Source organism: Catharus ustulatus, chromosome Z (assembly GCF_009819885.2).
Source record: "Catharus ustulatus isolate bCatUst1 chromosome Z, bCatUst1.pri.v2, whole genome shotgun sequence".
NCBI lineage: Eukaryota > Metazoa > Chordata > Aves > Passeriformes > Turdidae > Catharus > Catharus ustulatus.
Genome location: NC_046262.2, coordinates 65,384,823 through 65,411,542, shown reverse-complemented (window position 1 = coordinate 65,411,542; position 26,720 = coordinate 65,384,823). Strand labels below are relative to the sequence as shown.

Sequence of the window (26,720 nt, the reverse complement as noted above, 5' to 3'; positions counted from 1 at the left end):
TGTTGACATTATTTCTTACTTGGTCTCCTCCCCCAAAGCCCCTGTCACTGCAGAAACTTATGACAAGTCCCTGCACTAAAGTGTCACCTTTGTCAGTTCTTCTGCCAGCTTCAACTATTGACACTACGATGTAATTGCCCAAAGAGTGATGCTCTGTAGGAGAGCTTCACATTAGTCTAAGACTAAACCAGCAAGTTCATCTTCTTGTGGAAAACTTAAACCACTGAAATTGCAAGAGAGGTGAAGAAACAAAATCCCAAGTAAAACAAGCTAATCCCTCATGTCTCAGCATTTAGCAAGGAATCAGAAGGGTGAGAAATGCTGCTGTATTTAACTTTTGCTGCTTGCTGTTATTTTATTTTATAGGCAGCAATACAGGCAAGGTTTTCCTTTTCTTGTAGAAGACAAAGTGACTCATTGTAACAGACTTGTATTTACTGATTACATACAGTAATTTCATGATTATAAGCCGCACCATTTTGACTAAAATTTTGGTCTGAACCCGGAAGTGCGGCTTGTAATCTGGAATGGCTAATATATGAACAATGTTCTAAAAGTTGCCAACCCAGAAGCCCGCCCGGCCCCAAGCCGAGCCAGTAAACCCCGCGATCCCACGATTCTGTTACTAATTGGCAACTTTGTGAAAGTTGCACACAGATCCTCACTGTGAATGAAAGTGCAGTTTATAATCCGGTGCAGTTTATGTATGGAGGAAGAACGAAACGTTGCCGACACCCCAAAGTGCGGCTTATAATCAGGTGCGGCTTGTAATCTTGAAATTACTGTACTTACATATCCCCATTGGAATGAAAGGATGCTCTAGCTTCTACTGCCCTTTAGCTAAAAGGCACAATTAGCTCCAACATGAGTGGAAGCGTGGTTATGCTGTACCACAGTCCTTAAATAGAAGTTTTCCACTGGGTTTGTGGTAGGCACAGCTTCCATCTCTCTGAAACCTCCACCCTTGACCCACATACATGAAAAATTAAAAATGGCTGAAATACAGTGCTACCCTCCACTGTGACATTACTTTAGCTTGAATCAAGTCAACTTCTTTCCAGTTCATAGTGCATAAAAAATTCTAGTGCATAATTTTCCATTGCCACTTTGACCTTTCTGGCAGGACAGCCATTCTTAACAGCCCAGATCCCCAAAAAAATAGAAGACTGAGAGATGCACAGCAAAGGTGCTATGTGCTCTGGTCCTTGCTTGTTGTGCAACATGACACGGATATCCCAGTGTACCAGCTCAGGATTGGTCCATGCTCACTAGTCTTGAGTCCTTGATCCTTGGCATCCCCTTTTTGGCCTGTTTAGGATTCAGGAACGTGTGCTGTTGCTGCATCTTCTGCCTTGGTCAAATCAGCAGTGATTGTCTCAGCACGGAGCCGCTTGTAATCAGTGTGGAAGAAGATGACGTAGAAGCAAGCCATACCACTGCAGAGGCCAGCCAGCACCAATACTGGAGCTATGAGAGAGATACACTTTTAGGCAGTGAATCCAGAAGTCCCCAAGGGTGCAGAAATATACAGGAAAATTCCCCAAAACAGCACATTCTGTCTGACCTCCTCCCAAGGGATGCCCCTGAGGACAGGGTGCAGAGCACAGAGGGATATTACCACTTTGGTAACAGACAGACAGGCATAGGAAGAGTATTTGGTACTGGAAGTCTCACACCACTGCACACATTGTACTTGCAGAAGTCTGTGTTTCTCTGTAAGTGTAAACATTTGTGTCTTTGGAGGTGATGAAAAACATTACAAAAAAGATTCAATCAAATCACTTGAGCTCCACAAGGGAACATGTCCTCACAGGTAGTACTTCTTGTTATATCATCTGAGAGGAAAATGTAGAAAAATTCATGAACTAAACATGAACTTTTATTAATGATAAATTTGTGTTTAAAGAATCTTTTCTGAAGGAAAAGTATATCTAGAAGACTATGCAACAAAGTCAGGAAGTAGTTCTAATTTCACCAGTGTCCCAAATGAACATCTTCATCCCTTTCTCCACAGGTTTTCCTGTATGTATCAGACCACAAAAGGAATAGGAATGGGTACCTAATCCCAAGATCCAGCTCTGATCTGATTAAATGGCAAATTGCAGGCTTTCAGAGATGAAGCACCCAGATTGCTTTTCGGGGACAGCTATTATGAAGCCTTGATCCCTTACAGCTAGTAGACCTTATTGTGGAGAGTTTCTGCTCAGCCAAGCAGGATATATTTAATAGGTGATGGTCAGCTTTTGCTTACGGTGTTCCCAGATGTCAGTATTACATAAACATGAACCAGTTGAGAGATCAAGACTATGGTTCAGCCTGCACTGAAAACACTTATGCATTCCTGTTCATCTCATCATCAGTTGCTGTCTCTTCTGACCAGCTAGGAAAGGACGGGAAATTTGGAATAAGTCAGAACAAAGCTGTACAAGTATGTCATAAACACAGAGGCTGTGTGTGTAGAAGAAAGGAATGTAGCTTTCAGTCAAAGCATTTGTAACCTTGGCCTTCCATACGAAAACCAGTCCTGGTTATGCTACATGGACACTGTCTTCCCCTCAGAACAGCTGCTTTCTAGCTCTATGAAACTCAAGTCTCTGAAGAGTGACTGCAAGAAAAATTCTAACCCAGAGCCAGCAGTGGCATTCATGGCACCTTAAGAGTTTTTTCCATGTCAATCTTGCAGAATTAGTTTAGCAGGAGCAGCAAGGAATGCACCATCAAGTTCGGAAAGGGGTAAGAAGATATGTTGCAATAGGAATCAGACCTGCAGGATTCCTCACACTGAGACCCAGAGGAGAGTGGGGAGCACATGAGGTGCAACCGAGTGTCCAGCATAATTTCCCAAGGACCTACTTACTTGTCCAGTCCAGGGCTCCATCCTGATCAAGGGCACAGGTGGAGAATGGATCCTCAGAAACACGGACAGTGAGAGCTTGTAGAAGAATCATTAAAATCGCACCCTCAATCTGGCTGTGGGGAGAAATTATGTTAAGTTACTTCACAGCATGTAGTTACTTGCCTGAGGTACCAATGCTGCAGACAAGATCACCTTCCCCAGCTGGAAGAGAATGATGCCTCTTTCTGGAGCATGGTTGTTCCAGCAGAGAAAGCTACTGCTGGATTCCTCTGGCCCAGGTATTTGGTTAACTGGTTCTGGCTCGTCGAAGTGTCCAGGCCAACTCCAGACACAGGGCCAGTGTGGCAGGATCACTATATACTCCCTCTGAAGGTGAGCAGGTGTTGAACTACACCTATCAAAAAGCTGAGGCATATTCACTGGGCAGAGTCTTGGAAACACTTCTCACTGCAGGACTGAGGATGCAAAAAAGGCAATGGCTTCAGCCTCCTCCTCATTCACAGCTGGATAGCAGCAGTCACTAAGCCCACAACCAGTGACAGACAACAGTCTCCAAAGGCAGTGCCTGATGCCCCTCACTGATGTTTCTTGCTGCTGCACCTCTACCTGACACAAACAGATGGCATCAGATCACTGGTGTTACTGCTTAGAGCTCCAGCAAGTCATCCCTGCTGAATTCCAGAGCCGGTAAGGTAAACTGGTAACTGGAAGGACAGTCACTGTCCCTCAGGCACTGACAAGCCCCATCTCCCTCAACAGAGCATAGGGAACTGACTCATCCTTGTACTGTTATGTACCTCTCTCAGGCATGCAGCCCCATCTGCTTCAAAATCAGGTGGTGCTGGGCATGGTTAAATCACGACTTGTGCCAACCAAGGGAGACTTTCATCTTCCTTCTTGCTTTTCTTGCACCTCTTCCACACGGTCCTCCCTCTTTTAAAACACTTAGCTCTTCAACTCTATAGTTCAGCCAGTTGGCTCCCCTTGCCAGGGGCATGTGCAGACACCAGAAAAACATTCAGCAGGTTGGCAAGCACTGATGTCCATGCAAGCTCATCTGTCAATTGGATTTAATATGCCTTCTTACCTTGCAACAAAAATCAGGCCTGTAGATGTGCCCTCTCCTACGGGGTAGGAGCACTCCACAGCCAACTCCATGGCAATGGGGTAGATGGCAAAACCAAAGAAACCGAAGAGTGAACTTGTGATGGCCAACATGATGGCCTGATGTCTGAACCGAGAAGTCTGCAAGGCAAAAAAACCAATACCAAAGTCTCAATGTCAGCACTGTTGTGCAGAGTCTCTGAATCTTTAACCTGTAGGAAGTCTCAGGGGCTGACTCAGCAGTATAGTCCCTACCTTTTCCTGAAATCAATTTTACTTTCAACCCTCTAGAGTCAACAAAAGGCTACAAAATGGAGAGCTATTTGTTGAATTGAAGTAAGGAGACAATCAGCAGAATTCCCTGAAAAGTACTGATGTTGTTCTATACAGTATCTTGACTGGTCAGTAACTTATCGGGAGTATGTTCAACATCTCTCTAGGGCTAAGTGAAATAGACACCTTCGTCCCAAAGCAAAGTAACATTTTGGAAATTATGTTTTCATTAGATTACTTGTAAGAATTCTGGATTGCTGCAGCTCAGTGATAAGGAAAATCAGTCAGACACACATTTGTAACACTGGGATTTTAACATCGTAAGACCCAAGCAAAAAAGCAAACTAAATATTTATAAAACCTGGAGATTAGTTTAGTGCCTAGAATAGCCTTGTCCCTAACTCTAGAGGAAAGAGCATGACCTTGTCTAGCCAATGTTACTAAAGATGGAGTCCTATGCTGCTCTTAGTTCCTTCCTTGACCATGTAATGAATTCCCACAGAAGAACACAAAGTGTCCTGACATGGCAGAAAATCCGGCCCAGCTAAAGTCAAGGAAACTTTGTGTCTGGAATCTGAGTTCAAAGCGTTAAGGGATCAAACGGATTTGAATGAGTGATTTTTGTTCTACTACTTTGAACTAACAGTGCATCTGTGAACTCACTGAAGGTGAGGAGGGAAGGAGGAATAGGTTTGCTTGTTGCTCCTGACATAGCCTCTGGCCTACTCACTGCTTTACCTGAGTCCAGGCAAGCTGACTTGTATTCAGATCATCCTCAAAATAAATGCCAGAATATCAAAGGGGAAAATGCAAGGTGTGCTTTAGGCACCTTGTCCTACATTGACAAAAGCATTGCATTTATTTGTCTCTTCCAAATGGAGCTACCATCTCTGAGGTCTTGGCCCCAGTGAAGGTGTGATCACCCTCTAGAGAAAGTCTGGATTTTTTGTTACAGAAGAGAAATGCACAGCATAAGACTGCTGAGAAAGCAGAAACCCGCACCATTCTGGGTCCTCTGTGGTGCTGTGCATCGTGATCACATTCCTCAGATTCCTGCTGTGTGATGGTTCTCATTGGCAATGGCTGTGCTTGAGTGCAGTATTTGTACCCTGGCCCCGTGGGTGTAAAGTCTCCAGACTGTGCATTCCTCTCCTGGCTGAATTCAAGTGTTCTCCTGCCTCTCTTGTCTCCCTCAAGGAAGTACTTCAGAACTAGAATATAACTAGGTTCTTTCCACTAATGTTACAACCCTGACACCCACCACTGTTAAAGGCAGGTGTTGGAAAAACATGACATTCTTGTTCATTTTTGTGATATAAATACTCAGCAATTCCCTTTTTTGTTGTTGTTGGGGTTTGTTTTGTTTGGTTGGTTTTTTGGGGTTTTTTTTTTAAGAATGGTCTTAGGAATCAGTAAGCAAACATGGTGATCCAGTATAGGGAAATCAAATTATGCCTATTTATCTATATCCTAAATCAGTCTGTCTCAGGGTCGACAGTGACTCTCAAATCCTCAGTAAAGGGCTTTTCTTTAAAACATTGCTAGCCCAAAGAGATAATCTCAAAGCATAACACAGGGCTTAATAAATACTATGACATCAAACAACCTTGGTTTAAATTGATGATTTATCAGATGGCAACAGAAATAAGCCCATGGGAATGGCACAATGCAAGGGAGAACTCACCACCGCGAACATGATGCTGGCAAGTGCACTCAGACAGAAACTAATCTTGGTGGACTCTATGAACTTCCTTGTCCGGTCAACATACATGCCTAGCAGGAAAGCACCCAACAAACCACAGACTGTGAACAGTGCACCATTCAGGCCAGCAAAATCCTGGAGGGCAAAAGAACAAGTAATGAGAAACTAGAGCAGTTAGGAAAGAGATTTTAACGTCACTGACCCATCTGCCAGCTACCAGTGGTTCACTTACTGAGGTAGGAAAAGCTTCCTTGCCCACTGCAGTAGCTGAGGCCTTCATAGGGCTCTGAGTAGCAAATGACAGAGTCCAGGTGCTTCTACAAGTGTGTGGGGACAGCAGGGTGACAGCACTTGAGAAGGATGAAAACTCTCTGTAAACCTGTCAAGGGAGGCTGGATGCAGAGCAACAGCAGTTCCCTGGCATTAAATATTCCAGCCTGGAGCCACTGGGCTCTTCCAGGGGCAATCAGGTGCTTTGTCCACAATCATGGCAACAGGCCGAACTGCTTTGGGACCTGCTGATGTCTGTAATTATCCTCCTGGCCCTTTTCTTACCAGGGACCTGCACTGGCATACCCAAAGCAGGTTAGAGGAGACACCAGCTGTGTCAAAGTCTAATTAGAGAGGCAGTGAGCAATGGCTAGGATAGGGTACATGCTCTGTTGCCTGCAGTGATTGCCCTTTGCTTGTAGCACTTCTTCAGCTCCATAAGAATTCAAACGCAGACAGCAATCCTGAAAGCAGAGAAGCTTTTAAAAAATTTGGAAAAACATTTTCAGGACCTTCAGGGGCACTGGAAGGAAAGGTTATATGGAATAGCTTCTCTGGGCTAAAGGGCCAGGACAAGCCAGTCACACAGAGACAAAATCATGATGCACAGAAAGCAAGGCTGCAAAGTTTAAGAGGTTTCCAGTTAAAAGCCAATGGAGTGTGCAAAATGTGACCTGGCTATGGAGCCCTGAGCCAGATACCAGATCTGGGAGCTGAAGAGGGGGTGGACAGAGACCACACATGTAAATGTGCATACATAACAGCTGGAGAGGTGTTTTAAGAGGATCCCATGGCAATACAAACACCAGGACTGAAGTGCAGCCTGCTGAGAGGAAACACCTGAACTCGGGGGACCTCCTAATAAGCAGGAGGGAGAGAGCAGCAGGAACCAGCTGTGCACATAATGTGCTGAACAGTAAAAGCAGCACCTGCTGGTGTCATGAGGAGGTTGAAGAAACAGCTGTCACAGTACCACTGACCTCTTCTGCTGCCTCTCTTCATGAAATCTCTGCAAAGAGGAAAAGGTGCTTGCATCAGCTGGTCTTCAGCTTCCCTCTAGGGCCTGCCTGGGCCCCATTCTACTCTGGAGTAGCTGACAGAAGGCCGCACAGATAGCAGTGCTCTGGAGTGGCTTAGAAAAATCACAGCATTCTTTTTCCCTAAAATTTTTTTCATTTGCAAATGGGAGCTGGCCACAAGCAATAATGAAAATGATGAAAATGCAGGTCATCTATTATACTGAGTTTGATTGTGTTCTGGATTAATCTACTGCTTAATCCACATTAGATAACATAAGCAAATGAGATATGAGTGCAGCATATTCAATTGTCTTCATTTTGCTCTCAGTCCTTTATAAGGGAAAATCAATTTGATTGTATCATAGACAATGTGGACAATGGGAAGAAAAGGAAGAAGACTCACATTTGAATATCCCTTTTCACAAAGGATCTGTTCTAGCAGAGCTGAAAAGCAGGTGAACATCCCAATTCCTCCTCCAAAACACACTGCCAGGATGATGTATGGCTTGTTTCTCAGCAGCTAAAAAAAAGAAGTTAATGTAAATAAGTGGAGGAGGAAAAAGGCCTGGCTGTGACAGCAGACTTTAGGGTCAGCAGCTGTGACTCCTCAGCTGAAAATGCTGACAAGGTAACCCCATGATCATTGACAAAAGCATGGCTTTGTCCTGTCAGTGTAGCCAGAGGACAAGTTATAATGGGGACTGCGGAGGGAGGGAGGAAGGAACTTTTCAGTGCTCAAATTCTTCCTTTGCTTTGCCATGTGCTATCCTACCTGTTACTGCATCTGTTCAGAAGACTAAGGTTGTGTACTCCTCTTGGATAAGCCCAAGTCTGCCTGTCTGAGCTATATGAATGGCTGCCAGCCCACAGCTGAATGGTCAGATAGCATCTCTTGCAGCTTTGCTGTGAGCAGCTTCCATTCCCTGAGGAAGGAAGGGATCCTGATCTCCTTCAAGGGGCTTTCCATGGCAGGTTTGGGGGAGTGACATTCAGAGTCTGCTTTGTAAGCAGATTGTTCAGCAAATCCCTGTTGTGCAGGGCTGCATCCCTCACTCCAGCATGTCTCTATGCTGTTAACACTCACCATTTTGAGCCCTGTGAAGAATGGCTGTGAGTTGGAGTTAGTGGCACTGGCTGACGGAGGCGTTGGTGGGACCTTCTCATGAATCCCCAGAGTTGCTAGAGCACAGGCTGTTACTGCTGGGACAGCATAAACACCCAGCTACACAACAGAAGGACAAGACAAGTTACCAGTCTTTTCAGCTCCACTACCTCCAAACAAATAAATCAGTGGGACCCAAATCAGCCCAGCTGGCTGATTAAAGCAGTTTTCACTTACCATCAATGGAATGTGCTTTCCTTCAGGAACTAGTGCTGGTGACAACAAGTTTGCTATAAGAATGCCCAAGGGATTGGCTGGAAGGAAATAGAAGAGAAACATTTTTTTCAGGTAAGCAGTCAGAATTGTGTATCCACCCCTACTGCCTGCCAGTGCCACAGCTGCAGTGTGCAGCACTGCAATGAACAAGGACTAAACAAGGCATATATAGGGAGAACCGGGAGAGGAGCATGAGGAGAAGCTGACTGTGTGATCTTACTGCTGCCACATCTGTTGTCTCACCCCCATGAAATCCATTCTATTAAATCATCTCTCTTCAATTCCTAACTCCTGTAAACTGTTTTTCAACTATGGACTATGATACCTTCACTCTCACAAGGCTGATTCAGTAAAGGTCAAGCTGAAGGGACAAAATTTAAATGGGCGAATCCATGTCATCTGTCCTGGTGTTACATAGCAGGAGTTACAGAGATGTTCTTCCTTCCGTATTCCTCTATGCCATTACGCATGTAATACATTGTGTAGAGAATTCTCCTGCTCAAGGGGGAACAGCCACAGTGTTCTTAGCCTCTGCTGCCATGACACATGCTCCTTTCCCTTAATTGTCTTAGTGGCTTCTTAACTGCACTTACACTCATGTGTCCGTGTCCTTCTTAAATATAGGAATCTACAACCAGACATAGCTCTTCAGATGTGGACAGGCAACCTCCCTCAAGCTGCTGGCTCTTTATGAGGGTTACCAGGATGCCATTATTTTTGTCTGCAAAAGGCCATGAACAGCACTCTAAAGTGACACTAGGTCACTCCTGAGGCCTTTCAAGCCTTTATACTTCCTTTGCAAAGGCCAGGCAGGTATACAAGTTGATCTCTCCTACCAGCTACAAAAATTACATGCCAGCAGAGATCTTGCAGAATTTGTACAGGAGGCAGCTGCATTATTATGGGGCTGGAGCTGAGCAGTGTGTGAAGCAGCACTCCTGGGACTCAACTTGAGAACACCCAAAATAGCAGGTGACAATTTTTAATGTTTTTAATTTTTTAATAGTCATACAAGTAAAGCTGCTTTTCTATTGATGTGCAGGGATGGGGTTAAGAAAGGCAAAACCAGCCTGATGAGTCTGGTGAAGGGCAATGAAAAAGGTACCCTTGGGCCTGTTGCTGGGTGGGGCAGGAGACTCAGTGATAAAGGACACAGAAAACATCAAAGTATTCAATGCCTTCTTCACCTCTTCTGTGAATGGTAAGACTGACCTTCAGCTCTGAGACCAGAGATAAAGTTTGAAGCAATGAAGATTTATCCTCAATGGAGAAAGACTAGGCTGGAGAACATTAAATAAGCCAGACACACACAAATCCATGGGACTGATAGGATGCATCAGCACTGAAGCAACAGATTGTTTCCATTGCAAGGCCATTTTTGGTTACCTTTAAGAGACCACAGCAATTCCAAGAGGCTCCTCAGGACTGAAAGGGAGCAAAAATCATTCCCATCTTCAAGAAGAACAAGGAGAATCCACGGAACTTTAGGCTTTTCAGTCTTACTTTTTTTCCCTGGGAAGGTCATGGAACAATCAATCCTTGCCACCATTTCCAGGCTTATGAAGGATGACAAGATGAAAAGGAAAAATGCTTAACTAACCTGGTGGCTTTTATACTCTAAAATGACTGCTGGATGGATGAGGAAAGAGCAGTTGACACTGTCTCCATAATCCTGAAGATAAGCTGATGAAGCACTGTCTAGACAAGTGAACAGTGAGATGAACTGAAATCCAGCTGAATGGCTGGGCCCAGATGACTGTCATCACTGACATGTAGAACAGCTGGAGGCCTGTAATCACTGATGCACCCCAGAGGTTGATACTGGGGCAATACAGGTTACTTGGATGATAGGACAGAGTCCACCCACAGCTAGTTTGCAGATGATGTGACACTGGGAGGAGTGACTTGCAGAAGAGATGGTCATGCTGCCACTCAGATGCACTGCAACACACTGGAGAAATAGGCAGAGGGGAACCTTGTGAAGTTTGACTAAAGGAAATATAATATGCTGCACCTGGGGAAGAGTTATTACTCATCCACCAGCACCCCTTTGAGACTCACCAACTAGAAAGCAGCTCCGCAGAGAAGGACCAGAGGAGGAGTGGGTAGGGGGTCCTTGTGGACACCAACGTGACCATGAGCCAGCAACACAGCCTTCTGATAAAGAAAGAAGGCAAGCCACGGCAATCCTGGGCTCAGCATCAGGCAGTGTTGTCAGTGGGAGCTGGTGTTTACCCTCCACTCAGCACTAGCAAACCCACATATGAAGAATTGTGAGCAGTACTCAGGTTCCCAGTGAGTGAAACATGAATTTACTGGTCCAGAAAATAAAAAAGATCATCAGAGGACTGGAGCTTCTGTCTTGTGAGGAGACACTAAGAGACTGATCAGCCTGGAGAAGCTGCTGGAAAGCAGTTTTGCAGGGAAGCATGTGGGGTCCTGGTGGATTGCAAGTTGACCATAAGCCAGCAGTGCATGATTGCATAAAGGTGTCCAACAGCATGCTGGGCTATATCAGGAGAAGCAGGTGGAAGATCATGATCCTCCTCCTCTACTAAGCCCTGGAGAGAAACCTACAGAGTGCCAAGTCAAATGCTGGGCTCCTCAATAGAAGATACCAAGATAGTGGAGCAAGTCCGTCAAGGGCCAAAGACATGATTAAAGGTCTAGAACATCTCATACCTAAGGAGGCTTTGGGACAGCTGGCACTGGCTACCCTGGAGAAAACAACATTGATCAGCAATCATAAAGATGGAACCAGACTTCACTCCGTGATGCACTAAGTGTAATATAGGAAACTCTAGCTAAATATAAACTTCTTTACTGTCACAGCTGCCTGGGACTGAAACAAGATGCTCAGATAAGGTGGCACACCTCCATCCCTGGGGATAATCAAAACCTGACTCAACATAAACCTGGGCAACCTGGTCTAGACAACCCTGGTTAAGCAGCGGGTTGAACAAGATGATCCCAAGAGATGGTTTCCACCCCTGATGCTGAAACATCATTAATAATCCTATAGCACACAAGTGAAGCATTTCTACTCTATGCTTGGGAAAGTACTAGCTTATGATGCTGGCGAAATATTACCTGCTTCTAAGTACATGGAAATAAGTAAACAGCAGTTTCCAAGGAGATGGACTACTTCTTTTCTGTTGGCATGAAATGCAACTGGGTATTGTAGGGGACTGCCTGTAAACTAGTCAGCTGTTTCCATGATCTCTCAACATGCTGAAGCAGCTCCAAAAAGTGTAGATGAAGGTTGGAAAGGTATAGGTGAGCACTGGGCTAAACTTGAAAGGACTGAGACCACCTGAGTAATTACATGGTTTCAGTTGCCTTTTCCTGGCCTAGATTATGAATAGAAAGGAGGTCACTGAGTTAGTCAACTATACATTATGATCCAGGGGTCCTGGTGGAGTAGCTTGCAGTACTCTGAAGTGGGGCTGTGTGTTTTGTGGTCAGCGATGCTGATGCACTGAAACTCTTCAGGGTAGAGAAAATGACAAACCAACAGACCTCAGTAAATGAAAACTCCTATGGATGAAGCAGAGGTTGCTTCACTGGACTCAGACAACTTCTACTTCTCTACTCTTCCTTCTACTTCTCATACAGGAGAATTTCTTGTGATCTTACGGGGAATGAGTTCTTGGCCTCGCACTGCTTCTCTCTGAGTAAGTCTCTACAAGTGATGAGTAGAATAAACACTCAGGAGCTGAGTCATTAATCATTATGACAGCTGAGTCATAATAATTTCAGCTGCTCAGCAGGATCTTGGGTGTAAGGTTTGTATTTGTCACAAAAGCCCAGGGAAGTCTACCCATAGGCATTAACAGCAGGAGGCTGTAGAGCCAGTTTCTGTAGGCAGCACTGATACTGACAGTACTGGAATGCTGAGTGCTGCTCAGCATTAATTACACAGGAAGTGGGCACTGATAAATTGGAGCAAGACGACACAAAAAGCTCACATCAGCAACAGGAAGAATGGAGACAAGTGGGAAGAAGCAAAGGAAATTTGGCTGTAAAGTGGCTGGGTGGAAGCCATTCAGTCTTTCAAGACAAAGAAGAGAAGAGCTGATTCTGTCCGTAACTACCTGACAGACAGGTGCGACAAGACTGAATACATGGCGCATAAAGAGTATTGAGATGTTGAAATTTGCCATGAGCTAACCACTAACCACTGGATTAAACGACTGCGGCTGAAGTAGATGTTCCTTCCAGACAGTATTTAAATTTTCTTGAAATGAGATCCTGATATTGTACAGCAGATATTATGGATGTAATCAGGCAGTAATCATGGAAACCTTCCATAGAGCAACATGCAGGTGTTGCAGCAGACAACAATCACATCCCATTCAGCCTGCACTCTGATATCCCAACATGCCAGACACTGAACAGCTTCAGGTCTTGGGATTCCACTGTTCCTTGTTCTTCAGGTTTGTTCTTTGTCATAGTTAGATTCATTTGGTTCTGTAAAGACTGAGGATGCTGCATGAAAATGCTCTTTAGCTTCTCTGGCTGCTCTCTCACTTAAAAAGAGCACTTTGTTTGCAGGCTGCAATCTTTCGGGGCAGTGAAGCACTGAGTACCCAATGGCTCCTTGGCAATGCTTGTATCGTGCCACACTGACAACAGAGCTCCTTCTCCAGCAGGGAAGGTGAAGGTCTGTCTCAGCACTGGAAAACCAGGTGAGTCATCATACCCACCCTATTCTAGGAAAAGCAGTGCAAAAATAATTTATTTGTTCTGACATTACAGATTCAATCTTGCTAAACAACAGCACCTGTGCTCTAGTCTGGCAGCAGCATTGAAAAAGCTGCAAGGGGATGCTCCTCTTTTCCCATGCCTAACCTTTCCTTACAGCTTGAGGCAATGGGGAGAGAAGGCATACTGCCTGTTCTGAGGGAAGGACAGATGGGGCTGCCACACACATGCAAGTACTATGAGACTTCACAGCTGGAGCCAGTGAACCAGTCCAGTTTCTGGAGCACCTCTCAAGTCCTTGGAGAAAAGAGGAAGAGATTTCTCTGGCTGCTGGGTAAAATGTCACATGAAAGGAGGAAACAGGTCTATCAAGTGGAGTATCCTGTCTCTTTATGCCCAAAGGAACCAAAACAGGAATGTGATTAGAGCAAGCTTCTCTGATGCCTCTCCTCCAGTTGCCCAGCTTCCAGGCACTTGGCAAGGCATGCTTCCTGCATGGATAGTCCTGCCATTTAGCATCCCCAACACGTTTGTGCAGACAGACAAGGATATTTTATTTGTGTGTGCATACATACCAATCAGGAGTATGTGCTCAGCCTTCCTACTGGATGAACAGGTGGGCAAAATTGCCACAGCAGCCTCATCTCACCTCTACCCAGTTACAGAATTTAGCAACTGTGACCACTGGCACTGCAATGCAATTTAAGACACCTTCCTAAGAAACTGCAAAATGAAGGTGACTAAAGACTTAATAACACTAAGGGCTGTTGTCAATCTACGTGATATTTAGGCAAAGATGCCAACCTGGTCCTGGAAGAGAGGAAGAAGTTTAGGAGTCTGGGTGGCTTATACTGAGCACTGCACCTGGATGTGGCTTATACCCACTTCTTGTTCACCTGTTTCATGTGTTTCACATGACTACAAGACTCTTGGGTGGAGCTGTATTTGCAAGGGCAAATGGCTGCAGTACAAAGGACTTCGTCTGCCTGCTGCCTCTGAAAGACAAACAAATTGCTAGCAAGTTCTGTGAGGCAGTAGTGTTACTTTGCAGCTATCACTTACACATCGATGCAATCATATTTGCTGTCGCTCTCTGGTGGTCTGGGAACCATAGTGCTGCCAGCTTTGTAGGTGAAAAGATGATAAGAGGCTGTGCTAAAGCAGAGAAGCATTGTCCAATAAACAGGTACCAGTAACTCTGGGGGCCCAAGCTCAGGAACTTCAGAACGCTGAACATCCGGGTGATGCTACCAACCATGTTCAGCCATGCACTCAGGACCACCTGCAGTGAGCAGAAACAAATAGGGTTTGCATGCTGAAGCCTGAAGGGCAGAGCTTAATACAATAGGTTAGCATGAGCAAGGTCTCAAATGCACTTCAGGAGACACTGGGTATTAGCAATCACAGACTGCAGACCATCTCCACCCCTCTGTGCTGCTGCAAGGTGATCCTGATCCACCTCCTTAGGGAGTGTCTTGGGGTGATAGGGAGCAAGGTGGCTGTCTCAGCCCCATGTAAGAACCACATTGATGAGAAATCTGAAGTTCACTAATTACACCTTGCTGTCAAGTTTGCGCCATCACCTATATTTTGCTGTGACAATCCAAAGATCATGTCAATGAATCATTCAGCTTATGTATCCTGCAAATGTTCTTCTATTCTATTAGCATGCTAGTGTTTCAGTGCTGCATGTCACAACACAATTCTGGGATTGTGTAGAGATAACAAGCTCTGACCTGACAGGGGTCTCTTGCTTGCACTCTGTCCTGCTGTTCCTTAAACTGGCCCATACAACAAAATTGTGGTGCTAAGAATTTTCCACAGCAAATCTGACCCAGTAACAGAAAGTTCTTCACAGTCAGCTCACAGCATCTGTCCCTGTCAGTTGGCTAAGACAATAAAAACTAAAGCTGGGAAAGGCAACCATGCAACTTTATTCCAACTTTCCCACTGCTCTCTCCACCATTGCCACAGAGGGGATGTTACTGAACTAGGATATCCCTTTCAATGTGCTAATTCTCTGCAGCATTTAGCAAGACTCCTATTTAAAGTATGTACATTACTGCTTTGTGCATCCAGAGCTACCTCTAGGTGAAGCTTCCTCAGGGGAACAGAACACTTCAACTCACAGCACAGCGGAGCCCCACGCTGTCGAGGACCCATGTTGCCACCAGACCAAATGGGATCGAGATGAGGAGGTACACCATTGACAGCCAGTTGACAGTCTCCAGGGAAATGTGGAAGTAAGCAGCTGTCTTATCAGCCACAGGAGCAAATGTCAGCCACAGCTGCAAAAGAAGGACCAAAAATGGGTAAGCCTGAGCACCTCCAAAAGAACAGTAATTCAGCATCCCCCTCAAACTGAGTTGTGAGGACGCTCACTGTCTTAGTGTCTTCTTGAAATTGTGACATTAAGGCTGGTAATAAAAGTTCAAGTCCTCAGTGTCTGTGGTTGCTTGGCCCACATTTCCCTGCCTCATCCCCAATCCCCTAGTACTGATGCTGGAGGCTGGCAAAAGCAGAAGTCAGATTACCTTTGTCTGTCCCATGTTGAACATGTTGGCCCTGATATACTTACTTACCTGATGGAAACCAGACGGACTCATTCTGTGTTAGCATAAACAAAATAGAATCTGCCACCTCCTCTCTGTAGCTAAGATCCTCTGAAATTCGGTATTATAGCTCCATTAGTAACACCTGGATGTGGCCTTTTAAGAACAACTTTATTATGTGTCAGCCAAGAGATACATTATTCCCCACCTTCCTAGACATACTCAACAGTTAGAAAATGACCTGGAAATTATATTATTTAATGTATTGGAACATATAACACAGAGGTACACATAGAAGAAGTACTTCAACACTACCCACATTTTCCTTCCAGTGCCATATCTGAACACTACTCCCTAGACTTTGTTTTAGACACTGATTTCATGGTTCCTGTCTGCTTCTGATTTCTTATGGGAATGATGAGAACTGCTTGATCCTAAAGTCAGGTTCTGAGATCACATCCACAAGAAAGAAAATGAGGTACTACAAGTTAGAGGATGTTTCTGTAGATTCTTTGCCAAGATGCATCCTTGTGCTTTTAAAAAAGACTGGTCTAACCTGTCAAATGGCCTAACCCTTCCACGTCGATTACAGGTTACCTCACTGTTAGAAGATGATCTTGCTGCTACTGAATACTCAAGGTTATAGAATTTGCAGAAATGTGAACGAAAACTTCAGTTATAGCTTTTTATAAGAACTGCAGCCACAGTCACTTTCCAGGTACTCCCATCTGTCAGCACAAGCTTCCTCTTCACAGTCTGGAAACTGCAGCCAGCATCAGATGTGGTGTTTTTGTGTAACTGAAAAAGGCTTGGGTAACCTCAGAGGAAGGTGTGCTCCTGAAAACTGCTTCTTGTTATTTCTAGTGTTCCTAGAGTTTTTCTTCTTACATGATAGGGGCCATAAAAACTACCACATTAGACAGGAGCAGAAGGGGAGATAGACTTTTCTTCTCCCTAGAGCCACTGCATGACAACAGCTATATGCAAATCATTCTTTAGCTAGGTTTTTCACCTAGCAGGGATGCAATGGGTAAATGGTAGTAAAAGAGGAGTTTTGAATATATTTTTAGCAGCCTTGCAACGACTCCAAGCATCAGCCCTTTTTCAAAAGGAGCTGCCATGCTGTATCTCCTGTATTCAGTTCAAAGCTCACATCAACATGCTGGGCTCAGCCACAACTATATGACATCATTCAGAGGTTTGGTAGGAAATGGATTTAATGTTTACTCAGCTTCTACAGTCAGATGAATGAAGACGATAGGTGCTCAAGGAAATTGTACTCTTAGACAACAAGGAGGCTAATCCAGGTCACTTTCCAGACTTCCATCAGACTGGGATGGGAGTTTAAATGTTTAATGCTAAGCTAATGTAACTGTTTAGATGTTACAAGCATTACTAAGGCATGAGCATTAGTTTACTTACAGTATGCTAAACAAATCCCAGCTGTGTACAGTAATTTCACGATCATAAGCCACACTGAGTATAAGCCGCACTTCCGGGTGCCAGCAACTTTCCGTTCTTTGTCCATATATAAGCCGCACCTGATTATAAGCCGCACGTTACAATACAGAGTGTGATAAAAGGTATCTATTCTATCACCATCTTTTGAGGGTGAGGGCAGTGATCCTTATCTCAACGGCAGATATTCTGCTAATGGGCCATCCATTGAAACCAGGTGGGGCATTGTTCTTTATCTTTTCACAACCCATCCTTCCTCCAGGGAGTCATTTTCTTATAATGGCCCATTGAGTCCCACTGTGGGACTGATAAAATTACTGCATCCCATTGGAAGTTGCTCCAGCCAGGGGGAAGAGCCCAACATTTCTTACCAAGATAAAACAGAGGTTTTGGGACACTAAGGGAGCCTCTTTCTCCACTGGACTCCAGAGGAAAACCGGATTTCTCCACATCACCACTGGACCTCCGGAGGGAAACTGCACTTTCTACAGGAGCACTGCTTCAACTGAATTACATCTGTCACTGCAGGAGGGTGCAGCCACCATTTAATGGGACTGCTACCAACACCCTGCCTGACGGGGTGTCAGGTTGCACTCTGACTTTGTCAGGGTTTGGAGTTGGTTCCTTTGTAGTACTGTATTTCTATTTTAATTTCCCTAGAAAAGAACTGTTATTCCTAATTCCCATATTTTTGCCTGAAAGCCCCTTGATTTCAAAATTATAATAGTTTGGAGGGAGGGGGCTTACATTCTCCATTTCAAAAAGAAGTTCCTGCCTTTCTCAGCAATCACCTGTCCTCCAAACTAAAACAGCAACTTTTTGTTCTTTGTCCGTATATAAGCTGCACCTGATTACAAGCCGCACTTTGGGTTCAGACCAAAATTTTAGTCAGAATGGTGCGGTTTATAATCGTGAAATTACTGTATTTCCAGCAATAGCACTTCTGGGTTCCTCAACGCCTTCCATGTATGAGTGGTGGTGATGAAACACTCTACCAGGAAATTAAACAGTGTAATTAAACAGATGATACATTTTGTAAGCCAGCTTCAGGTACATTTTCACCCCTCCTGCTCCTCTTCACAACATGCTCAACCATGCATTACATCATTAGGAAAGTGATGCCACAAGCCAGAGCACAGCATTTTCTAAAGTTCAGTGACTGAATGCATCTAGGTGATCTGGGATCAAGCACTGGCACAATTCCATTTGATCTAGTAAAACTATTTCTGCAGAACACCAAGCATAGGAGCTGCCTCATGTTCCTCTTCTGAGCAAGAACTCCAGTCCTAGCATATCTGCCTGAGAGCATGGAGGGTGGAAAGCTGCAGCTTGTCCAAGACTGAGCCTGTCCCTCAAAACAGGAAGTGTGTTTATTTAGAGCTCTGGAGAGAAAAAGTATGTTTCATTGTTTACCATGTGTTGCTCTAAAAAGAAATTCAGAACCAGGCAATGGAGCACAAGATGAAACTATAGTCAAAGAGGTCACCTAATGCTACTGCAACAAAGAGGCAGCATTGTGGAGTTTTGCCAACACAGTCAGTATGCCAGCTTCTGCTTTTGTTTTTCCCAGTCATGGTAACTCTACCACTAGTACTTAATAAGCTCTTCTGCTGGAATCTGGAGCTGTTATCCAACACTTTTTTTGGAAACTTTGCATTGCCAAGGCTGGTACACAGGGGTTTTACACAGGGGCTGCCCTGAGAACAGGTAAAAATGCAGCTCTCTCTTGGTGAGGTCAAAGTCCTGTAAGCTCTAAAGATGCACAATAGAGACAGAGAGAAGTTCCACCCTCCACCACTCCCCAAAGGCCTTCGTATTCATCTTTGGCACACCAAAACCACAGAATCACAGAATGATAGAATATTCTGAGTAGGAAGGGCTCCACCAGGATCATCAAGTCCAAGTTTTAATTGAATGGCCTGTATCAAAGCTTACCACTGTAGATCACAGTCACAGATGCAAGGAGAGAGAGAGCGTGTGGGGTTATAGGATGTCAGACCCCAGAAGCTTGCTGCTTCTGGGACAGATAAAGGAAAAAGAAACAGAGAGACACCTCTGTCCTTGAAGGGTTGTTAATCCTTGCAATTTTCAGTCCCTGCACAAGCTTCACTTTGTGAAATACACCCTTGTGGTATGGTCAAGCTGCACACAGCTCCATGTCCTGAGATGCCACACAAAACCTCAGAGTGAGCTAGAGAAGGCATCAAGACGAGCCCTTGTTACACACTGCACTGCTTCATCCGGGCTCACGTGTGCTTCTCCGACGGCAGCTCAATAGATGCGATGCCACAATGTCAATTCCTGGCTGTGATGCCAACAAGCAATTTTCACTCATCTACTACAGCTTATATCTCTTCAAAGCCTGCCAGTGCTACAATTAATGAAAACCTTTCAGCAAACTTTGACAAAATTCTCAACTTGGCACAAGTTGGAGTGGATGATGATGGAAGTCAGCAGCAGTTCACTTTCTGGGCCATTGCATGTTTATTGAGATTTACATGGAAGCCCATGCAGAGCCACTCAATCACAGGGACTCTTGTCTTTGCAAGCCAAAAAGCCACAATGAGTTTGTGAGCTCAATCCCCTGACACTTGTCAAAACTCACTTCCCCAGCATTCTCATGGATTTTGCATTAGTTGTTTTAAAATTACAGCTCTTCCTGTAGTATAATCCAATATCATTGGTTATTTCACTGATCTTTTAGATCACGGTATTTGCTCCTTCAGCATTTGGTATGGACTTCTACCTCCTTTCAGATATGCATCTAGCGGGATGTTGGAACAGCCAGCGTAATAATAGACACTTTCTTCTCCGAAGGCAGGAATTTTAGTTCCTACACTCCTCTTCTGAGCTCAAGCTTTAGAAACATGTTAATCTCACTGTAGTTTCTAGGTTTAAAGATAGCAAAAGCATCAGTGCATGCTAGTCTGATCTGGAAGACATACCTCAGCACACACTCTTCACTATAAAAACTTGCGCTCAGCAGCTGAGGAAGAGGACAGAACGGCCCCTGATGATCCACAAGCCTGTTCCAGCTTGCACTGGAGTACAGCTGTAACTCCCACTGCACAAAGCTGGCTGACTGGGGAGCCATGCCCAACACTAGGAAAAAAAGAGAAATGTTTTCCATCCAGAATCATATCCTCAGTTACAGGGGGTCCCCTTCCACACCTTCTTTAACAACAAAGCTTGCACCAGGGCCAGGGCACTGACACTCACACTATCTGACTAATACTGATGTTGGGAATGGTACTGGCTCCACTCCTACCTCTCTTGCCCTCTGCTTTAATCTTCTTCTAGCTGACTTATTAATTCTTCTGGACCTCCCAGAGACTGCTTGGTCCCTTCTCCATTAACCAAGACTTAATCTCCATTAAAGGTGGCTGGAAAGAAGGAAAGAAAGTGAAAAGTATAGTAGTATGGTGGTAGAACTACAGGGAATGGCCTTAAAATAAGGGAGGGTAGATTTAGATTAGGTATTAGGAAATCTACTGTAAGGTTGGTGAGGCACTGAACAGGTTGCACACAGAGGTTACAGATTCTGTGTCTGGGGGTGTTCAAGGTCAGACTGGATGAACAGCTTGGTCTACTGGAAGGTGTCTCTGCTCATGGTAGAGGGGTGGAACTAGGTGATCTTTAATGTCCCTTCTAACCCCCACCATTCTATGATTCTATGATCATGATCCTGACAACTGCAGGCCTGCATGGGCATTCCTGTAATCAAAACAGGTTACAGCTGTTCTCATCCTGACTCCCATTTATAAGTCATTTATAAGTTTTTCTGGTGTTCTTTCTGATATCCTTGCTGATTCTCAGACATGTATCCTGCTCTCTTCATCCCAGAATCAGCCTAACTCCTTTTGTTTTCCTCCTGTGCTCATTCCTCTTATAACTCCATCTTCTCCTGGTTCAGTTTGTCCACCCTATTACCTGCATTGTTTCCACTCCTACACAGACTCTCCAGGACCTATTCCACCTGCAGGATCCTGTTTCCCTCTACTCATTCCAAGGGAGCCCAGTGTTTGCCCTTTCTCCCACTTCTGCAGGAGGTTATTGGTAGGCTGTGAGATACCAGCTCTATGTCTGCAATGGTAACAAGGTGGTGGCTGAAGGAAGGACTCCATATATGCTCTACCACTTTGGTAAGCAACAGGTGTGAGCTGTAGAAGACAGCATATATGACAGATGCGAGACTTTTGGTGCTCAGAGTGCAGCAATGACATATTGATGCATCACACATATAACCAGGCACAGCCAGAAGCAGTTCCAAATATGTTCCTCACAAAAGACAAGCTGGTAATTGGTGCTTACCTTCCTCATAACCAAATCAAGACTCTAAAAGTGGAAAAGCAAAAGATTTGTAGAAAGGCAAACATATGCAACCAGGTAGGGTGGGAATGAGGCCACTTTGCCATGTCAGTAGTGGTATCAGCTAGCAAATATACATATATGGAGTGGTTTTCATTTGCTGGCATACTGTATAACTGACTAGACTGTAGAAATGCCCCTGCATTTCTAACTCCAGCATGTTTTCTTTCATGCATCTGAACACTGCTTAAAGTTGATGTAAGAGGTCTTTCTGTGACATGGATGCTGACAGCCCCTGTGCTCAGCTGAAGGCACCCATGCTGACACAGTAGTCTAGGACATTAGGACAGTGGTGTGATTTTCAGAAAACGTTAGATCCCTGCCAAGGTGTCTCTACAGCTCTCAAAAGATACTTCTGAATAAAGAGCAGGAATAAAGAGCAGCTGCTGTGTGCACATGCGTATCTACTGGGGCACTGCTGGAGCAGACAGGTGTGGGTGAGGAGCGTGTGCACCCTGTCCTGGAGCGTGCCAGGCTCCACTTGTACAGCTCTCCTTTCTCTCCCAAGTACACTGAGTGGTAGTTTAAGTCCTCGAGTTGGTGAGTCAGGAGCCACTTAGCCAGGTGTGAGCTAGCTCCAACCCTCTGCTCCCCTGCTCCTCCCCAGCTTGGTCACACTGGTGAACATAGAATCGGGCAGTAAAACACTTCAGTTTCATTCTTCGGTCTTTTTCTGTGTCCCCAGTACTAAAGCAAGAGAAAGTTCATCCTGTGAAACACAACGTTTCCACCTGTTCAACTTCACAGGAAGAGGAATAAAAAAAGGAGCTATGTGCTACAGCAGCTGCAAGCACACCATGAATATTCTTACACATTAAGCCTTCAAAACCACAGCGTAAGTTTGGCAAAACAAATCTGGGGAGAAACCACAGGCAGAGTTATGTCAACCCCGCCCCCCACCCCCCATCAGCAGTGCTGTAAGAGACAGCTGGGGAAAAATCATCTAAGCTTAGTTGTGGTCAGAACATTCTCTCTGCCCACGACTTCAGGCAACAAGTACAGCAAGTATATTATGCTGATGTCTGCTTACAGCCTTCTTAGGATAAGGCAGGAGTTTCTTACACTATATTGTCAGCTAGGAATTCCCAGAATAACCCTGTTTAGGAAATGAGAACAAATTCCTGCTGAGGTAGTACCCACTTCTTACAGCAGGGAGAGACAGAGGCTTTTAAACTCAGGTCAGTAATAGAAGCTCAAGTAAGGGGCTATTTATTGGTGGTGTAAAAGCCTCTATATCATGTTAACTCTACTGAGCTGCAGTTAATGAAAGGATTTCACATGCTGAAGTGGAGGAGAAGGAGATAGGGATAGAGTGCCCCTTTAATCACCACATGGGCTGGTCTGGCTTTGCTCAATAAAACTCTAAACCAGACTGAGAAATACTTCTTTCTCAGCCTGCCCCTGCTGCATGACCAAATGTGCTGTCCTGCAGTTAAGTTGCTTCTACCTTGTCCTCTTGACACTGAAAGTCTCCCCCACTCAATACTGTCTCCTGATCACCACTGTTAGTGCCACCAAAGATCACTAACAGAAAACTGAATATATATGGACAAGAGTGAGGAATACAAGACAACATTCTGGAAGCTTGGTCCAGCAAATGAGGTGCAAGTCAGACAATTCAAGTGTCATGTGTCCTATATTCACTTGCAGATAGTCTGACACAGGTGTACATAGAGCAAAGCGTTGCATGCAACATCTGCACTGGAATTGCACATCTTAATTTGCAGGGCCAATTCTTCACACCACAGAACTGGTAAAATTAATTTTCATCTGGATTTTAAATGGCAATCAACCTCTTTGATTTCATAGACTTTCAACCACTCCGCCCACTTTAATGTGATTTTTATCAAGAACTTTTAGGAGAAACTTTAGCATCAGGAAACATTCGCTTACAACTTTATATGCCAGCATAGTTGTCATTCCAGATCTTTGCAATGGCTTAGAAACAGTAATTTCATTCTAGGATATTTATTAGGCACCCAGTCTTGAACTCATAAAGCTCTGGACTAATTTCATATCATGGATAAAACTGTGGTAGTCAGGAAAGTGTCAGAATACAAAGAGGACAGAACAGGGCTACAAAGTTTTCAGCAACACCCTGAGAACACAGTAATACTTGCAGATGTACTGAAAAGATCTGTTTAAGAAACCCTCCAGTTTCACTTTTAAGGTTTCAGCAGAGTCAAATCTGACAAGACATCCTGGAAAGGCTTGACACAGTTTCCTCACCCATGCTCTCATTCTTCACTTCTAGCAGTTTGGGTTTTATTTCTTGCCACATAGTGTTCTTACACTGTACTAATTTAATTGCAAGCAAGCAGTGAGGCTTTTCTGCAGTACACTTTTTTACACTCTTAAAAGATATACTGAGCTTCCATTGAGAAGGTGCATTTTTTTTTTTCATATACAGCTAACTTTTCACTGTGTTTTCCATTTCTCTACTCCAGCTCTCTTGCATCACGGAATATCTAATCTTCCTTCAAAGCATTAAATGGTTGCAGGTTGCAGTGCCTGATCTCATCTGCCAGACACCCCACATTCACAGCATGGTAATCCTCAAGAACATGAATAATTTCTACATCAGTCTGATAATTATCAACAATGTACTCAATGACTTGATGAGTAAAGATCTGGGCTTCTTTTTAATACATTAAGGCATTGATAAGAGGAAACTTTATGGGTTTAATCTCTGTAACTACTGAACTTAACTTAAATCTGTTCAACAGGTGGGGTATGATCCGGCATCCAGTTTTTTTTCAAGTCTCTCAGAACAAGGAAGTAAGAGTAGGCAAAAAGAAGTTCATACAACCATCTCTTTAATGCAGAATTACTCCTGTAGTGTTCTGTATATACAACAGACCCTGAAAGGAAGGTTGCTTCTTTTCCTGACCAGATAAATCTGCTGTCACAGGCCAGCAATGCGGCAGAGTTAACTCCTGTTCCTCTCCCATGGCGTTTCAACACTGTTCTGCTATTCTTAGGCTAGAAACATGTGACCTGATAGACAATGAATACGTTCTCTGTCTCCCCACGGCTTACGAAGAGGGGCTCGGCAGCAACTTTTGCTGTGCTCCAGGATACATTTTGCTTCATCCCAGTCTGACTTGACGCTGCGGGTACTTCCTGCTGTGCTCTTGGAGATCACACACACCTTCCCGCCCCATCCTGCCCTTCCCCCGTCACCAGCTCTCGCTGTCCCGGATCCCCCCGGACAGAAAGGAAAGCGTGAAGGCCGAGGTCAAAACCTGAACGACAAAGTTCCAAAGTAAAAGCCGCTTATTCCGTCCATAAGGCACGGCCAGGCCGACGCTTCTCTGAACTGTGCGCGGAGAACCGAGCCCCGGTGCTCCAAGGATGAGGGGGTGGATCTGAGACAGGGCACTGGGGCAGAGCCCTAAGGATTGCCTGGCTGCTTCTAGGAAGAAACAGGAGGTGGTTTTGGCTCTGGCGAGCCACACCACTCCGTCTTCCCTCCACAGCAGCAGCAGCAACAGCGCGCAGAGCTGCTCTGCAGACCTGCGGCACGGCGAGGAGGGCAGTGTGCTCTGCCTGCCTGCGCCTCCGCCCGCTGCTCGGGCACCCGGGGCTGCCGGCGGCCCCTTCCCCACACCCCAGAGGAGGTCCCGGAGCCAGGTCGGCTGCGGGAGCGGCTGTCCGCGGCGGGAGAGCCGGCCGCACTCACCATGGCGTTGGAGCAGTTCAGCAGGCACACGACGGCCAGCAGGAACCACCGCCGCCGGTACGTCTTGAACCGGCCCGGCGGCCCCAGGCTGCGCTCCCCCAGCAGGCTGGCCGCCTCGCCACCCTCCATCGCAGCTCGGCGCGGCTCGACTCGGCTCTGCCCCGTCCGGCCCCGCCCCACCGCCCTTCCCGGCCTCCCCGGGGCGGCCCCGGCCCGGCTGGGCTGTGCTGCGGAGCCGCGCCGGGGCGAGCGCCCGCCCTCTTCCACGGAGCCGCCTCTGTCCCGCCGCGCTCCTCCGCCGGGAGAGCCCGGCGCCTCCGCACCGGGGCTGCTGAGGGGTGCGGAAAGGGGGCCGCCTCTCCTGCTCGTTAAAGAAACTTCAGCGTCGCCGCCCATCGCTAATGCTTCTGAGGGCTCCGCGCTCCCGTTAGCTCTCTCCTGCGGGCAGCGCCCGGGCGGCAGCAGCCGCGGCTGGCGGTGCTGGTGGTGGCGTAAGCGGGGACCAGCCCTGTCCGAGGAGTGATCGCTTACTGGAGTGGAAGGACTAGTGGAGGATAAGGGGAGAATGGTAAGAATGGCAGGGATCTATCAGCCACAGGATATATAGTTTTGGTTATGGATTTTTATGACTCGTTTTGCTGCAGGCAGCAGCATTTTTCTTTCCCCCATGTAGAGACACCCTACTGGAAGTTATCTCCTGCCCAAAAACTCAGCAAGGGAAAAAATGCAGAGTAGCGCAAAGCCTCCACCGGTTCCAAACAAGATCTGTGACTTCAAGTTGGATTAACACTGGTAGTGCCTGGGTGTCTTCGTGTCAACTCTGAGATGTGATCACCGTTACACACCTACCACACACGGACCGCTCTGCCTCAGCAGTACTGAGCTGACAGGCTCTGGATTCCAGAAAGGGCCCCAAAATATAACATCCACCGTGTCACCTTTGTTCAGGCCTTTAAAACCCTTGTGCTATTCCTCACTACAACCTGGTAAGACCATATCACCCTCTCAGTAAGAGGCTGTAGTCACTTACTGTTAGAAGGACTTTATGCCAATTGCTCTGAGCATATTTGGAAGAGTGGGTAAGGAAGGTTAACCTGCATGCCATTATTCTCTCATGAACAATTTTAGCTGAAATTTTTGGGGTTGTAAGAGGAGTGAGGAGTGGAGAGAGGAAAATGAGGAATAAGAAACCATTTCTAGCCATATTACAGTAATTTCACAACCATAAGGCGCACTGGACTATAAGGCACACCACCCGTGAGCCGGCACATTTTGCCGACTTTGTAGATCAGATAAGGCGCACCAGACTATAAGGCACACCTTTTTTTTTGCAGCGAGGCCTCCACCCCCAGC

General features: G+C 45.5%; 1 protein-coding gene across 1 annotated transcript; it reads right to left on the bottom strand.

Annotated features, from left to right (window-relative positions):
• Positions 1-718: 718 nt before the first annotated feature.
• Positions 719-25,535, bottom strand: SLC49A3 (solute carrier family 49 member 3). The gene is made up of 10 exons (XM_033084944.1): positions 25,368-25,535; positions 15,437-15,595; positions 14,370-14,589; positions 8,565-8,641; positions 8,310-8,447; positions 7,629-7,745; positions 5,919-6,071; positions 3,945-4,102; positions 2,858-2,970; positions 719-1,467 (listed from the first exon to the last, which is right to left on the bottom strand). The coding sequence occupies exons 1-10, from the start codon at positions 25,494-25,496 to the stop codon at positions 1,313-1,315; spliced, it is 1,419 nt and encodes a 472-aa protein (XP_032940835.1). The 5' UTR covers positions 25,497-25,535; the 3' UTR covers positions 719-1,312.
• Between the last annotated feature and the right edge of the window lie 1,185 nt (positions 25,536-26,720).

What these genes read in the sequence shown, in the direction of transcription:
- SLC49A3 (XM_033084944.1), bottom strand. Translation starts at nt 25,496, where the DNA reads ATGGAGGGTGGCGAGGCGGCCAGCCTGCTGGGGGAGCGCAGCCTGGGG. An exon ending in TCTTCACAGGGCTCAAAATG is followed by an intron (nt 7,746 to 8,309) that starts GTGAGTGTTAAC and finishes TCTTTTTTTTAG; the next exon opens with CTGCTGAGAAACAAGCCATA. An exon ending in CCAGCATCATGTTCGCGGTG is followed by an intron (nt 4,103 to 5,918) that starts GTGAGTTCTCCC and finishes TTTGCCTTGCAG; the next exon opens with ACTTCTCGGTTCAGACATCA.